The sequence below is a fragment of the Littorina saxatilis genome, linkage group LG8 (genome assembly GCF_037325665.1).
Source record: "Littorina saxatilis isolate snail1 linkage group LG8, US_GU_Lsax_2.0, whole genome shotgun sequence".
NCBI lineage: Eukaryota > Metazoa > Mollusca > Gastropoda > Littorinimorpha > Littorinidae > Littorina > Littorina saxatilis.
In genome coordinates, this window is record NC_090252.1 from 14,054,179 (window position 1) to 14,071,128 (window position 16,950).

Genomic DNA, 16,950 nt, shown 5'->3' on the forward strand with positions numbered 1-16,950 from the left:
GGCACTACACCCAGTGCCGCCTCTTAGGTAACCATCCACACTTTAGGTACGTGTGTGCCCTCAACCACTGAACCAGGCGGGTTTTCTTAAAACCACCTCAGCGGCTGGTACCCACATATGTCGGTTGACGAACACGCACACACACACACACACACACACACACACACACACACACACACACACACACACACACTCTCTCTCTCCCTCACTCCCTCCCTCTCTCTCTTTCTTTCTTACACACACACACACACACACACACACACACACACACACACACACACACGAGTACAGACTCATGCACACACACACACAAACAAACACACACACACACACACACACACACACACACACACAAACAGTAACACTAACACATGTGCACAAAATGAATCGAACCCGGATCACTTTGGCCATAGACTCTCTCGTGCTCTCTGTCTCTCTTTCACCGAGACCAAACCCTGCATTGTAATTTCTTTGCCGAGACCATTTCCCCACGCGTTGTCTGGCTTGCACTGAAATCATGCTTTTCTCGTCACTGCGTGACGTGTTCGCCGCCCAAGTCTGCCCTTTAGTTCAGGCTGTTCGCAAAGCGACCAGCCTCCCACCGCAAAAACTCCCACCGTTAAGAGTGGTGTTTGTGATTTATTTGGCATTTAGGTCCCAGGTAACATTATGAAGTTTTAATACGATCAATCGGACCTATTATCAAGTTAGTGTATCAACATTTGAACGAACTGCGCCCAGTAGTTTCCCAGCAATAAGCTGTTAAGTCGAGACGAACAGACACACAATTAAAGTCTGCAGGACCCTAGTACTGCGTACTCGGGGACATGAGCGTCTAAGCAAATTCCAGTCAGCACGTCCACACCACACCCTATTTTAATGTGGGACGAGTGCCCGCTGGTCAGCCATGATCCGTCGTAGCTTTCACTGATGTCAAGAACATCATCATCAGACACTGTCATTCCATTAAGCGTTGCGTGTATCTGTCTGACCTGACGGACAGCCTCATTGAATACTGTCTCCTCCAGTACATCACGTCGTTGATAGAGTTTATCAGCTTTCTTCTGGAAGGTTTTGTGATGCATGCCTACCAAATCTAAACTTTCACAAAATGTGTTAAATTGTTGAGCACCTAGCCCACATACCAAGGACGAATAAACGGCTTGCCTGTTGAGACCATAATCCGTTTGACCGCAAGGTATCCAGCAGTACCTGGAACAACTTCCTCACACGTTGAACAAGAGACATGCGCGTACACTGCAAGGCCGTGTCCCTGTTTTGAGTCTGGGCATGGTGACAGCGTTGGCTGTTTACATTGCGGACAACAAAGTTTGTTTCCAAGTCAATACCATCAAAGGTTTCCAAATCAACAAGACATCTCCTTGTTTGGGAAGCCTCTGGACCTGTCGCTTTTGACGCAGTGGCGGTTGTGTATGTGTTCGTCTTGAATTGTGTTCGCGTCAAACCGCCAAGAACACACTCTCAGTCATGACGCAGAATTTGATCTGCATGCCACAGCGGTCGATCCAAATGTTGTGCGCTTTGTCACCGATTGTGTTTTAGTTGTTCTCTTGTCTCTGTAACTGTTCAGTTGTTGTCTTCTCGTACGCTTGCCTTTATTGTGTGTTTTTTCGGAGCGTTGATCTTTTCACACGAGCCATTTTTCTAAGCAAACTCAGTCGAAAACTAAACGTGGTGAGCAGACGACTTTTGAAACGCAAAAAGCCACGCGAGCCTATCTGACCAATCGTGGCCAGGTATTTACGTCATACCCCCTTATATGGAAAGTGTCTGTGCTTTGCTTGTTTGAAAAATAGGGGGGTTTCCCCAGGAGAATCCATATTTAACCGAAAAAAAACCGCCGAGTGACACAGGGGAGAGAATTCCTGTTCAAACGGTATACGACGTTCCCGCGTTGGGCGAGCAGCAATGTCTGTTGTCAAGGATTGAAAATCGTAATTTTTATCGGAAGAGTGAATGAAAAGACAGAACAATTCGCCGGGTTGGTGCAATGCAATATATTTTTAGAGACTTTGATGAATTTGTATAGTGTAATCATATGCATGTCATGAAAGTAGACAGATTGAAAGGTGCAAAACTGCTAACAACTCAAAATGGCTGTGCAAGTCCCATCACTCTAAACTTCAGTAGCGCACTTCGCCTTTAGGACAGGCTTAAACAACAGAACCGTGACCATTCAAGCAAGCAAGCAAACAGTCAACCAATCACTTCGCGAAACCAATTCCATTACAGGGGCGGATCAGTTGCTTTGTAAGGGGGGGGGGGGGGGTGCACTTTGAATCGATAGTGAATGTGATGGGCGCGAAGCGCCCGAATTTGCTAGGGGGGTCCGGGGGCATGCCCCCCCCCCCCCCCCCCCCCCGGAAAATGTTTTGGCCCAAAGAAGCAAAATGGTGCCATCTGGTGTCATATGAACTTATAAATGGTCATAGAATCAGCTTTCCATTTATTTTTTTTTTTGCTGGAGGGGGGGGGGTGCACCTGCTTCCTGTGCACCCCCCTCCCCCCCCCCCCCCCCCTCGTCCGCCCCTGCATTACAGAACGCCACTCACTTTGCAACTGTTCCCATACAGATCTATCCAAATCTGAGCAACGTCAAACGATTGATATCTGTTGACCGAGACTTAAAAAAAAGCAGGCTCGTGTGAACCGAGACTTTGATGTTCTGTTCCATTATTAAAATGATGTCATCGCGATTGAGATGTGTGACGTCACGTCAAACAATCCATGGCGTTTGTTTGTGCAGCCCGCCCGTATAATTATTTTGTTTCGTGTCCTGTTTATAACCAAACTGAACACGGAGTGACAATCTCTTACCAAGCTTGCCAGACGAAAGACCAAATATCATACTGAAGAGGACGCGTGAGCAAAACTGGATCGATGGAGAAAGAAGCAGTGATATGTGCTGTCCTTGTTTTTGTCACGGCCAGTGCAGGTGAGTTCACTGTAGCGAGAGCGGCTATAGGCAGAACGTCAGCCAGCCTTGTGTATCTCACATAACTCACATAGATTGGGGTCAAAATACCGTTTTCTGTCAATCATGTGAGGCACACTGAAAGTCTGATAACGATATGTGTGCTGGCTTGCGTTTGATGTGTGTCATGCGGCAGTTGCCTCCTCTTTTAGCGTGGTAGAGTACATTTTCACAACCGCCACGCGAATTATATTATCCCGATAATCCATACCTTTACGTTTCGCTAAGTCGGGGGTGGGGGGGGGGGGGGTGGGGAGGTGGGATCCCGCTGCGTAAGCATCGTAATTCGGTGTACTTATCGTACACCTTGTTTTATCACACCACTTAACAGTTCCGCGGCCATTGCGACAGTGCGCATGCGTAGCATTTTTTCGAGTAAACAACGCGTCGTTCTAGTTTCTCAGCAACTTGAAACATGTGCGATTTGAGCGAGATTTCCATCCAGAAGGTGCGACTGTGGAGCACTGAAGCATCGAAAACCTTGTCGTGTGTACGGAAAAAGAGTGTGGAAGGTGCACACGAGGAACTTGTCGCTATGTAAGTTTTATTTCTTTCGTTATTTACAGCGACATATCTATGCTCTTTGCAATGATGCGATGTGTTGTTTATTCCCAAGACCGGTTTTCCGCCCTGTAACACTAACACTAACACTACAGTAACTTAGTAAGTGCTCTCTCTTCAGATACGCTTAACTTTTCAGTTGATTACAGTCAAACACTTGAATAAGTGCCGTTGATCTGTCCACGGAATCTAACTTACTATGAAGCATAACTATATTCCGATTCGTGATGCATACATGTTGCGATAGTGTATGCTAAAGTTTTCCATTTTCAATCTGACGTGTGTGTAAGATAAGAAACAACAAACATGCATACTAAGTTGCCACTGCCAGTTTGTTAAATAGCTGCTAAGCTTACCTCAGGCTGAGTAAGTGAGTATTTTGTAAGTTTACATACAGAATGGTGATGAGGGGAAAAAAAAGAATGCCTTCCACAGGTGCGAAAAAAGGTGATTTGATCTCAAGGTCTTTTTGTTTTAGAGCTTTTCCTGCTTTGGAACTTGGGAGATGGGATTCCTGTCGACCGTGAAGCAGAAAATGCAGAGAGGGTGCTTCTTCGGGAGTACAAGCAGAAGTTGTATGTGAAAGGGGTGCTTTATCCTGATCCATTCATCATCACAACTGGATTTAAAGGCAGCAAGATGGGCGATTCCTGTGGCCAAGCGTCTTCATCACCATCAGTGAATACCATAAGCAGACAGCTGCCTGTGAGTGTGAGCCCAACCTCATGCATCGCCTCGTCAACGAGTTTTAAAGAGGAAAGGCTTACAGGTAGGAGACCTCTCTACTTTTTTTTTAAATAAATCATATTTGCACCTTAGTTTTGAAAAAGAGAATGGTTCAAGTTGAATTGCAAGAAGGTTTGTGCGGCCTAACAACATTTTGGTTTCAGTGAACAGGGAATGTGTCAAAATCTGAAAAACCAGCATACTAGTATTAATACACACTAAAATTATGCCTGTCGCTGTCAGCAATATATGTTATATACAAATAATTTTAAAAAAACTGCAATGATACTGATAGTGATAGTCAATCAGCAATGATTGAACAGACTTTCTCAATTCAGGGATGGTCAAATCATCTGACTAATGGCCAGGGGCGAGTACAAAAAATCCGCCGTGCTAGTTAAAACCGCTTGGCAATTCGCCTGGTTGGCTAGTGAAAATTCTCATCAAATGCAACACTTCTGGTTGTATACTCTAGTTTCAAAACGTTATAAACAATGCAGTTATAGCAACTGTGGTTTGTACCCGGCAAGCAATTCGTTTTGGTGGACTGGACTTTCTTGAAATGACTCGCCTGTCTGGCAAGTTAAGATTTTGAGATCTGGCCATCCCTGCAACTGTCTTAATTTTGCAATGCTCTTCATGCAAGTTGCACTCAAATGTGTGAGCAATTTGTTATGTACAACTTGGTAAATTGTCCTAAAGGATGCTTTAGTAAAAGTTGTTGTCTCCTTTCTCTTTCTCATGTTGATTATTTTCTTTTTTCTCCCTTTTAGCAGTGTTTTGACCATGTGCAACAGGCTGCAAGCCATTTTGGAGGAGGAAGCCCCTGATTGCATCTTTGTCAAAACCAGAAAGAGACTTCTACGTGCGGAAGGGTGTGCTGATATTGAACTTCAGTTGTGTTTTGTAAATGTCTATGTATCAGTGTATTATGTCTTGCCACACACATGCCAAATTTCCTTGTATTGATGAGGACAATAACATTTCTTGTATCTTGTATCTTATAAAGACACACACAAAAAGTGAGCCAAACAAACATTTTTCCTCAGAACATGTTATGGTATGCACAGGGGACATGAAATGGAGAGAAGACTGTGCGCAGGAAGAAGAGAGAAACATTCAAACAAATGAAAACAAACCAGTACATTGTTTAAGGTTGCTCTTGGCCACTCTGGTGACATGTACTTTATTCTACCTATATTAGCGAAACCGATAGGCTAGATCCTCAAGGTCTAATCCTCCTCTCTGTTGCATAAACAACATCTCATCTATACTATAACGTTTAGGGTCAATACTCATTGGTTGATCGCTAAACATTCTTGTCTTTTTAGAATTATTGACTTTTTCCTGCCATCTTCTTGTTACAAAAGGTGACACTAAAAACATGAATTAATTGGAAGAGACTGGTCGGGGCTATACCAGTGGAATATGATATGTTCTGCGAGAAATCAGATTTCTGAATAACCATGGATTTTTCCTGTCTGCGTTCTTTTTCTTAGCCATGTTTGCAATCTGTAGTTTGAACACACTCACTTGTCTCTTCAGTCTATTGTTCTCCTTAGTCAGCTTAATCATTGCAACAAGATAGTGCATAACGGATGGGCATTAAGTTGGCATCTGCTTATAAATAAAAAAAACTATCAACAAATAAGCAAAAACAAGAGCACCCAGAAATGTTTCTGTTGCAAATGGGTCTTGTTCAGGACCAGAGTCACACTTTTCTGGCAATCAACTAGCTGCACCATTCCTCTCCCTTGATGATCCCTGGGCCTGGAACGCCTCAAACTGGAATTCCAGATCTCGCATTGCCCATTTTCTTCTGCCTAGCCGGTGCTCTGGTCGGGGTATGTCTAGCAGCACTCTTGCTGTCTGAAACATTGCCAAACAGGGTTCATTCTGTCAGTATTTATGGTAGTATTACATCTCCATGCAGGGTTCCCCACATATGTTGTCCGTTTGGGTTCAATGCCCCCAACTTCAACTTATAAAGGTGGTCATTTGGACCCACTGTAGTCATTTTCAGTGTAATACAGAACTCCCTCTGTGAATTCCCCGGTACACTTGTTTTTGTTCCTTTGGCTTCTATGGAGAGCTCTCCTAATGTTGATCACATCGCACTCTGGAAACAAACCACCCACATGAAACTTAGCTTGGCTTCCCACATTCATTCTTGTTTAGATTTCAGAACACACGAACAGACGAAAAGTCAATTAAATCACTCAAGCTGTAAGGCACAGACACATCATAATGATACAAGGAACAGAATGTGTGAACAAATACATTCAACACCTTCCCATCTTCTTTACTGCGTACACACACAACATATAACAAGAAAGTTATTTGTTTTAAACGTACTCTGTGTTGAAACAGGGTATCCCAAGTTTTGCGTTGGGAAAGAGTTCTCTGCAGTTGGTGTGCCATCAATAAAGTGTTGAGAACAAACCCTTGCATCTTTTGCAGGTGAAAAAAAAGCTTGTGCCTTCCGTCTGCTGTTGTGTCTACACGGCTGATGAGTCGAATCCACTTTAATCTCGTTGTGCTGGTTTCTTCTTGTGTGTTGGATGCGGATGCAAGCTGTTGAAAACAGACAGATGCATATCAGATTTAACAATGCATGGCTCTACAGTACGAAGCAATTTTGTTATTGCTTTTTAATCACAGCCATGCTCTAACAACATGAAGTAAAACAAAACAAGAAATTCCTCCGAGGTAGGAAAAACACCGCCGTCCTTACAGAGAGACAGAGAGACAGAGAGAAAGTCAGAAGTCAAAAGTCAAAAGTCAGAAGTCAGAAGTCAAAAGTCAAAAGTCAGAAATCAAAAGTCAAAAGTCAAAAGTCAGAAGTCAGAAGTCAAAAGTCAAAAATCGGACGTCGGAAGTCAAAAGTCAAAAGTCAGAAATCAAAAGTCAAAAGTCAAAAGTCAAAAGTCAGAAGTCAGAAGTCAAAAGTCAAAAATCGGACGTCGGAAGTCGGAAGTCAGAAGTCAGAAGTCAGACAAACAAACAATTGACCATTAATATGTCAGTATTAATCTTAATCCACCAATAACTCCCTAACCGTGTGTTTGACTGGTCCCAATTTTTGTAAGGACCGTCTCAGGAATGTGTAGAACCTGTTCACCAAGTTTGGTGACGATCGGTCCGTTCATTCTTGAGATCTATATGCGAACACAAACAAACACCCAAACAAACACCCAAACAAACAAACACATCGAGTGAAACCTATACACACCCCTATACCGGGGGTGTAAAAAACAAGAAACGAAAAAAAAACAGGTCGCGTAAGGCGAAAATACAACATTTAGTCAAGTAGCTGTCGAACTCACAGAATGAAACTGAACGCAATGCAACGCAGCAAGACCGCATACTCGAAGCATCGTCAGTCACCCGCTCACGGCAAAGACAGTGAAATTGACAAGAAGAGCGGGGTAGCAGTTGCGCTCAGAAGGATAGCACGCTTTTCTGTACCTCTCTTTGTTTTAACTTTCTGAGCGTGTTTTTAATCCAAACATATCATATCTATATGTTTTTGGAATCAGGAACCGACAAGGAATAAGATGAAAGTGTTTTGAAATTGATTTCGAAAATTTAATTTTCATATTAATTTTTATATATTTAATTTTCAGAGCGTGTTTTTAATCCAAATATAACATATTTATATGTTTTTGGAATCAGCAAATAATGGAGAATAAGATGAATGTAAATTTGGATCGTTTTTAAATTTTTTTTTACAATTTTCCGATTTTTAATGACCAAAGTCATTAATTAGTTTTTAAGCCACCAAGCTGAAATGCAATACCGAAGTCCGGGCTTTGTCGAACATTACTTGACCAAAATTTCAACCAATTTGGTTGAAAAATGAGGGCGTGACAGTGCCGCCTCAACTTTCACGAAAAGCCGGATATGACGTCATCAAAGACATTTATCAAAAAAATGAAAAAAACGTATGGGGATATCATACCCAGGAACTCTCATGTCAAATTTCATAAAGATCGGTCCAGTAGTTTAGTCTGAATCGCTCTACACACACACACAGACAGACACACACACACACACGCACATACACCACGACCCTCGTCTCGATTCCTCCCTCTACGTTAAAACATTTAGTCAAAACTTGACTGAATGTAAAAACACTGACACAGAAAGTGAGCCACATTTTTTGACCTCATGCACGGCAGACGATTTGTTTACTCGAAAAAATGACGCAGCCAATGAGTGGCGTCTGTGCGGTCACGTGATTTTCCTTCTTTGTTTCATGTAAACGTCGGAACTGTTTAGTGGTGTATTCTGCGTGAGTTATTTTTGGAAACTTTTCATGGACACACTCGTTTTTCACTGAGTGCTAGTTATCAAAGGTTACCCTCATCATCAATAGCAGTAGCATCATGATCATTATCATCATAATCAAAATCAATATTCATCATTATCATCCATCACCCATCATCAATCTATATCAATGCCAGCATTTCACATGTGTTCGTATATTTGGTTGATTGCATGATTCATTGCTGTTTTACTTCTCTCAAAGGTGTATCTCAAAATTCGGAGATTTCATGCCCATCAACGTTTTTCAAAGAGGGTTCATCTATTCTGCACTTAACAGTAGTGAATTCGACCTTCAGTGTCTGCGACATAGGACCAACAACTGTCACTTGCCGCTGGGCTTCAAGAGATGGGCTCATGAGGGTCATCTGTAGCAGTAGTGTGACCCGCTGTGAAAGGGACGTGGTAAGCCTACGTTGTCCCTGTGTTCAGGAAAGTGGGCAAGGCTTCAAATACAGTTTCAAATTTATGATGTTGCCGAACCAGGAGCAAGGATTATTTTATTGTGACTTTGACTGCGCTGTGCTGGATGGCCACCGGGCGACGGTCGATTCGAGTAAAGAATGTTCGAATATCACATTTGGTAAGTTCATTTTATGTGTCGATGTCGTCACACATGTGTCACTTTACTGTATGTTTCAGACGGCTTGCCTGTCTGTCTGTCTGTCTGTCTGTCTGTCTGTCTCTCGCTCAACAATTCTAGCATACAAACCTGCCTTGACGACCACCACGGCTATGTCGACCATCAGTCCTGCCCGTTACCGCTGATTCAGGGTATTCCATAATTTTGTTTACAGGGTGACTCCCATGCAAAATGGATTATTTCAAGAACTGTTCAGCGAATTACTTCATATATGTTTGTTTCATATTATGGATGAACAGTTCCTACAGTATCCAGTTTGTTGGTCAAAGAGTCTGCCGTTTTTCCTGTTTCAAAAATATTGTTCTCAATTTAGGGTCCGCCTCACTATTACGAGCATTGACATTGTCAGTGTGTGGTACTACACATGTAGCCACACTCACCCGATTTTAACCCTCCTGGGTTATACCTTTAGGTTTGTACAAAGGACCTGGTGTACAAAAACCAAACTAAGACAATTGGCGACTAGCAGAAATCAATTACACGTAGGATCAGAACATTTTCCATTGAGGATGTCATTCCTTCCATTAATGAATGTTAAAGTGCAACAGGAAAGAATTTGTTTTTCAGTTAATTTTAATTGCCCAAATATTTTCATAGTTGGTCTGTTTTAAGTTCACGAACTTGTGCATGACCAATCCACACAGATTCTGGTTTATAGGTCAAACGTTCCGACGTGTATGTTCTGTAAACGTTTTCCAACCAACAATGAACACTTCCCATCATGAAGATTGCCCTGAACCTGGCTGTAATAAATATGGTAAGGCCCCCCAAAAAAATTGTCTGTTTCTGGTCACCCGACCGACCCTAAATTTCGGCGCCGACCCTAAACCTTTTTTTTCCAAACTCAATTTTTTGTTTTTTGTTGTTGTTGTTGGTAAAGGACAGGGTGAGAAAATGAACAACGAAAACGTGTGAAAACGAAAGTCCGCTGACGATTTGTAAATGTGTTGAGTGTCTTGTCTCTATGTATAGTGAATCCAGTCTCTTTGCGCGATTTTTAAAGTTAGTTTTATTGGTCTACATTTGGGGGGGAAAAAAAGAAAAAAAAAATCCCTACCTACCGACCCTATTTTTTTTAGCCATGTTACCAGAAACAGACAATTTTTTTGTGGCCTAATTGTTGTCTTCAATGCATGTGAAGTTTTTAGTCAAGCAGTATGTAAGAAATGTTTAGTCCTTTGTACTGGAAACTTGCATTCTCCCAGTAAGGTCATATATTGTACTACGTTGCAAGCCCCTGGAGCAATTTTTTGATTAGTGCTTTTGTGAACAAGAAACACTTAACAAGTGGCTCTATCCCATCTCCCCCCTTTCCCCTATCCCATCTCCCCCTTTCCCTCGTCGCGATATAACCTTCGTGGTTGAAAACGACGTTAAACACCAAATAAAGAAAGAAAGAAATGCATGTGAAGTGAACGACAATTTAGAAAGGGAAAATTCTATTGTCAAATTCACGTGACTGTGCAATCACTATTATGCTTATTTATCCCATGACCTGCCTCTTTGTCTCTGTTAGCTGTAGAGGGGATTATTCTGGATAATCCATCACAACCATATGGTTTATCCATTACAACCGAGTCTCGATCTCACCTGTCATTGGTCATTGTCTTTGATCTCAGATTACATTTGACGTTTGGCTAACGATCTACAAACATTATCATTGCAGAAATAAAGAAAACAACAGAGAATGTACATAATCTGTTTGGGTGAATAGAGCTGAGTGAAGATTATGAGTTGTCCGACGCGGTGAGACTGAGAGAGAGAGACAGAGAGCACGAGAGAGAGCGACAGAGACACACAGTGATTCAAGGCGCACAACTCTAGTAAAGTTGTCGTTACGAGGTACGCTTCATGGGCAACCGCTTAGATCAATCCCAAGAGCATCCTGATTCCAAATCTTCAGCGACAAAATACAACTTACACTAAAACAGTATGCTTATAGTTTTGTTTATTTGTTTATCGCTTTTAGAGCATTGATTGCTAAATATGGTTCAATAGAACAAGGCTGTCTCATCAGTCGTCTGCTACAGATCTGTCGTCTGCTGCAGGATCTGTTGTTTGCTATACATGTAGTATCTTCGGCTCAAGTTGACCAGCATGGAAATTGCCATTTTCAAAGTTGGTGATGCTGTTAGAATAAAAGGTGACAAAGAAGGTCGGATCTTGGACATACAGAGACCACTAGGCTACATGCGTTGCCGCATAAAAACAACTCGACAGTGGTGCGCGTTTTCCCCCATACATAAAACAGACAGAGGCTCGGTAATACCTGAAAATCGACCCTAGGGAAAATATGCACGATATTCAGAACTCGGAGTGTGTAACCTATTTATAATGCATTCCGTGTTTAGATTTCTCCAGTTCCGAAGAACGGGATATAATATACAACACAAAATGTGTCACCCGGGCTGAAATGCACGAAACGAAATTGGGTGCCTCCCAAATGGATGGTACGCAGCTGTGGGATTGGATTGGTCAAAGTTGAGGTTTGTGTGTGGATTCAACCAATCAAAACCCACAGCTTGTTCCTATCTCGTAGGATGGCACACAGTTTTGCTTCGCGTACCCCAGCCCTGCTCTACAGTCCCGATGAACACTAGAAAAAACTCATGTAAGGAAGAACAAGTCGCGTAAGGCAAAATTACTACATTTGGCCAAGCTGTCAAACTCACAGAATAAAACTGAACGCACTGCAGTTTTTTTCACCAAGACCGTATAGCATCGTCAGTTACCCGCTCGTGGAAAAGGCAAGGAAATTGACAAGCCAGTATAGCGCGGTAGTGATTGTTGCAGTTCCTCTTTTTAACCCTGTGTTTTAGATATATTACAATATCTAGAAACACACCAAAAGTTCTATCCAACACTTTATAATAGTCGTGCTTTAAATCACTTCGTAAACACTGACGATTTAGATTGATGAATATTTTATTGGTTAGGTAATATTTCCGGATTCTTTAACAAACCATTTCTATTTAAGATCTAACGAACACGAGTTCATATTTAATTATTCTTGCATTGACAGTCTGGCTTCATATCGAGCTGAACTCATCTTGAATAAGCAGGTTAGTCACAAAGTCTGAATGTCCTGATGGAAAGACTTGATTCACACGATGACAGCGGCAGTGACGAACGTGGTGAAGATGTCACTTGGTGATGATGTCACTTGGTGATGATGTCACTTGGTGATGATGTCACTTGGTGATGATGACAGGAAGTAGATGTGCTCCTCTTGCTCCTCGCTGGGTGGAACAGCTTACCCTTAGTCCAGTAGATCCTAGACGCTCGAACCCCTGGATCAAAGGTAATACTTGTTATTAACAACGTATCCTATGATCAAGGTTACTTCTGACTTCTTGCTCCTTCTTCATGTCGGGCGGCTCGCAGACAAACCAAGCATGGTTATTGAATAACATACAATATGCCGAACCAACTTGCAGCATGTACGTTTATGATTAACTTCATTAAACATTCTAAAACAAAATATATGTGATATAGATGTGTGTGTGTATAATAGTTGTTCCTTGATGGACGCTCGATATTATAACGACACCTTACCTTCTTGATGCTCCGTTTGAGTAGGACTAAAGAACATTCCTTACTTGACGGACACTTCATTTACGAAATAGCTTACCTCTTGATGCTCCTTCCCGAACAAGACTAGACGAGTCTGTGCGGCTGCGGATAACACCTCATGGCCTCGGAATGACAGCGCGGATGCCGGCGGCTTTCCAACGGTGGTTACGACATAATCTCATGTTTCGACTTGCTTTACGGCTCACCAAAAAGATCACACACATCTTCCTTCGATTGTTGGCACTGTCTTGTATCTTGTTATATCACCTATAGCCTATTCAGAACCCGGCGGGTTCGACAAAATCTCACAAATGGAGCGACGGTACCGGCTTTAGTTCTGTTCTATTTGCCGTCCAGCTGACTTCTCCCAAATGACTGTTTACATTCCCACAATGCAACGAGTGCAGGTTACGTAGATTCTCATACTAATGACGAAGTAATGACGTCATTTCAACACGTCTCCAAGGTGCAGATTTCGTAGACTCTTATACTAATGACGTAACAAAAATGTTTTAATTTCGGCTAAACAAGAGTTGTTTAGAGTTGAGTCATAACAGTTATTGCGCTGAGCAGGATAGCACGCTTTTCTGTATCTCTATTCTTTTTAACTTTCTGAGCTTGGTTTTAATCCAAACATAACATATATATGTTTTTTTGAATCATGAAGAAGATGAAATGGTTTTTTGATCGATTGCTAACACTTTAATGTCAATTGCACTTTTCAGATTGTTTATGACAAAACTCATTTATTAATTTTTAAGCCACCACGCTGAAATGCAATACCAAAGTCTAGGCTTTGTCGAAAATTACGTAACCAAAATGTCAATCTATTTGATCGAAAACTGAGGGTGTGACAGTGCCACTTCAACTTTTACAAAAAGCCGGATATGACATCATCAAATACATTTATCGGAAAAAAACAATAAGCTGGGGTTATCATACCAAGGATATATCAAGTGAAGTTTCTTAAAATCGGCCCACAAGTTTCCTTAGAATCGCTCTACCCATACACACACACAGGCACACACGTACACCATGACCCTTGTCTCGATTCCCCGTCTATGTTAAAACATTTGGTCATAACTTGACTCAATGTAAAAACTACAACATAGAAACATTGATTGGGTTAATTGATAAGATTCAGAATAAAAACAATTATACTGACTGTTGATGGACTGAGCTGAGGTCCATTTCCGTATCCAGGTTTTAGACTTGTGTTTTGCATATACACATGGGAGGCTACGCTGCCGCTAGCTCCTCCTCTATCAGGAGTTGTTTCCCTTGTCATGTTCGAGAGTAAAGATGTCGGAACTAGAAGCCTCGAGTCTGTCCTTTGTTTGTCTGTTCAAGTCAAGTTAACATGGTGGCAGCGTAAATAACACCTGAAGTGTAAAGACAAGAGCAACCCACGAACTACGAGAAGATGGCCGAATCGGTGAGTCCTTTTCGACAGCCCCCCTCTCTTGATCTGTCCGACGATAATCTGGAAGAATCCTTTCGCACGTGGCGGCGGCAGATGGATTTTTACATGAGAGCTTCCGGTGCGTCGGAAAAGCCGAAAAAGACACATACTGCATTTATTCTACACTGCGCTGGTCCCCAGGTTCAAGAAGTGTTTGAACATTTTGTATTTGATGAAACTAACGACAAGGAGGACCCCATCAAAGTGTTAGGCAAGCTACATGAGTTCTGTAGCCCTCAAACGAGTGAGGTCATTGAAACCCACCGATTTTGGAATGTCTCTAACAGAGCACCTTCCGATGCGTTCCTCACAGATCTGCGCACCAGGGCAAAATTGTGCAATTTCGATGCAATGAGAGACAGGATGATAAGGGACAAGATTGTGTTCTCCGCCACCGGCAAAGTGCAAGAGCTACTTCTTCGAGAAAGACAGCTATATCTACAGAAAGCTGTTGACATGTGTCGGGTATTTGAACTGACAGCAAAGCAAACAAAAGATATGTCAGAAGCCTCTTCACATAGACAAAGTGACAAAGGACAACGACAATCTTCCAAACGAATTAAACACTGACTCACAGAGAAAAAGAGGGGGGGGGGGTGACAGAGATAGCTGAGCGTTTGTGCAGGACTGCAATTGTTGTGGTCGATCACATGAGATAAAAGTCTGCAGCAAGTGTTCAAGGCGAAACCATTTCAGTATAAAATGCCGCAGCGTCAACGCCATTGAAGCAAACAGGTCTACAGAGACTGTGAACGAAGAAAGAGACCAGCAGTATCTGGCTGCTGTAACATCAAAGAACAAACAGAGAGTGACAGCCTTGATGCGTATCAACGACTGTGAAGTTCGTTTCCAGCTGGACAGCGCAGCAGATGTGAACACTATTTGTGCAAGATATGTGAACAAGACGCAAGTATCACCAGTGAAACACAGTCTTACAATGTGGAACGGTACTGTTGTGCAGCCTTTGGGTGAGGCTGTGTTGGACATTGTGAATCCCAAGACAGGTGTCTCAGCCAGTGTGCGTTTCACTGTGGTGGAGAACAGTGTCAGCTGTTTGTTAGGTGTGTCGACCTTACAGGAACTGGGACTGATAACAGTCAACCGTGGTGCATTCATTGCCAGTGTTACAGCAGACACGTTAGGTGACCTGGCAGAAGCATCACTGCGAGTCGACCCACAAGCAAAACCAAAAGTCCTGCCATGCCGCCGAATTCCATTGGCATTGCAAGAAGAAGTTTACCAGCAAATAAACAAGCTTGTCGAACGAGGGGTACTGCTGCGCGTCGAGGAACCTACTGCCTGGGTCAGTCAAATGGCAGTTACTCGTAAAGACAGCGATGGCTCTGTTCGTATTTGCATTGACCCCCAGCCCTTGAACGCTGCGCTCATGAGAGAGCACTTCAAACTCCCAACGCTTGATGTCCTGCCCAGCCTGCAGATCGCAAAAGTATTCACAAGACTTGAAGTGAAGGAGGCATTTTGGCATGTGCGTCTGGACGAGCCGTCGAGTCTGATGACGACCATGATCACACCTTTTGGCAGGTACCGATGGTCCAGACTGCCGTTTGGCCTCTCGGTGAGCAGCGAGATTTTTCAGAAGCGACTCACTGAGGCTTTCGATGGACTCGATGGAGTTGTCTGCGTAGCCGATGACATCGTCGTCGTGGGTCGTGGCGGCGACAAGAATGAAGCTGGAAAGGACCATGACAAGAATCTTAACGATCTGCAAAAGAGGTGTGGTGAGAGACACATTAAGCTGAATGACAAGAAGGCTGACCTCCGGAAAGACGAAATCACGTTCATGGGTCACCGTATTTCGTCAACAGGTATCTGTCATGAAGTGGTTTGGTGTGAAATAAAGGAGTTACTTATATATGTGTTCGTGTTCTGCCCTATCTAATTTACACTGACTCTTCACTCTTCACACTACACACTTCAAACACAGAATTTGGGAGGATACAGACTTATTAATTCCTCAACCAAAACAACATACTTCTTCACTTCAATACAACAATATGAATCCACGTCTCGAACACACAGTTCACACAATCTTATATCATTCACTCGATGCATGTAAATACATGGTATAAAGATTCTTTCTCAAAGATAAAGTAACGCACAATAGTCAAGATAAGGTGCTGACAGACACTCACGAGTTCGTATCACGGCTCACTGCATGTCGTCAGTTACACATCCTTGTGTCGCTGAATCCCGTAAATGATGAATTCCCAGAAACTCTCATTATAGATGCCAACACACACCTTTCACGTTTCTCCCCGAGAAACCCTTTCCGCCATTAGCGAAAAGAACCGTCGTCAGCTACGACCGGTAACGGTGAAGACTCCTTCGTCTAGTCATCTGCGCCGATGTGGTCCCTTGCTCTCCACCATCGCTCTGCGCTCTTCCGTGTAAGGTCCGTCCCTCGTACACGCCATGGAAACTCCTCATGGAAACTCCTAAAGAATTTAACCAAGTATTAATACAACATTCTCTAAAACCATCTCTTCTTCCAAACATTCATGTATCAACTCATACATTCTCGTTCATTCTACGTTCACATTCCGTCCACATTCAATATCCAAACTAATACTTAATCTATGAATAACACTGCCATACAAAGCATCACCGTCTTAACATAACATAAATGCGTAACATTTATGTCAA

General features: G+C 42.6%; 1 protein-coding gene across 1 annotated transcript in view; it reads left to right on the top strand.

Moving 5' to 3' along the window:
* The first annotated feature begins 2,775 nt into the window (after nucleotides 1–2,775).
* LOC138972850 (uncharacterized) overlaps nucleotides 2,776–16,950 on the top strand; it is a 28,826-nt gene continuing 14,651 nt past the window's right edge. The window contains exons 1-2 of the mRNA XM_070345526.1: nucleotides 2,776–2,956; nucleotides 8,814–9,191. Coding sequence (XP_070201627.1) covers nucleotides 2,902–2,956; nucleotides 8,814–9,191 — 433 coding nt within the window. The 5' untranslated portion in view covers nucleotides 2,776–2,901. The remainder of the gene's footprint in view (nucleotides 2,957–8,813; nucleotides 9,192–16,950) is intronic.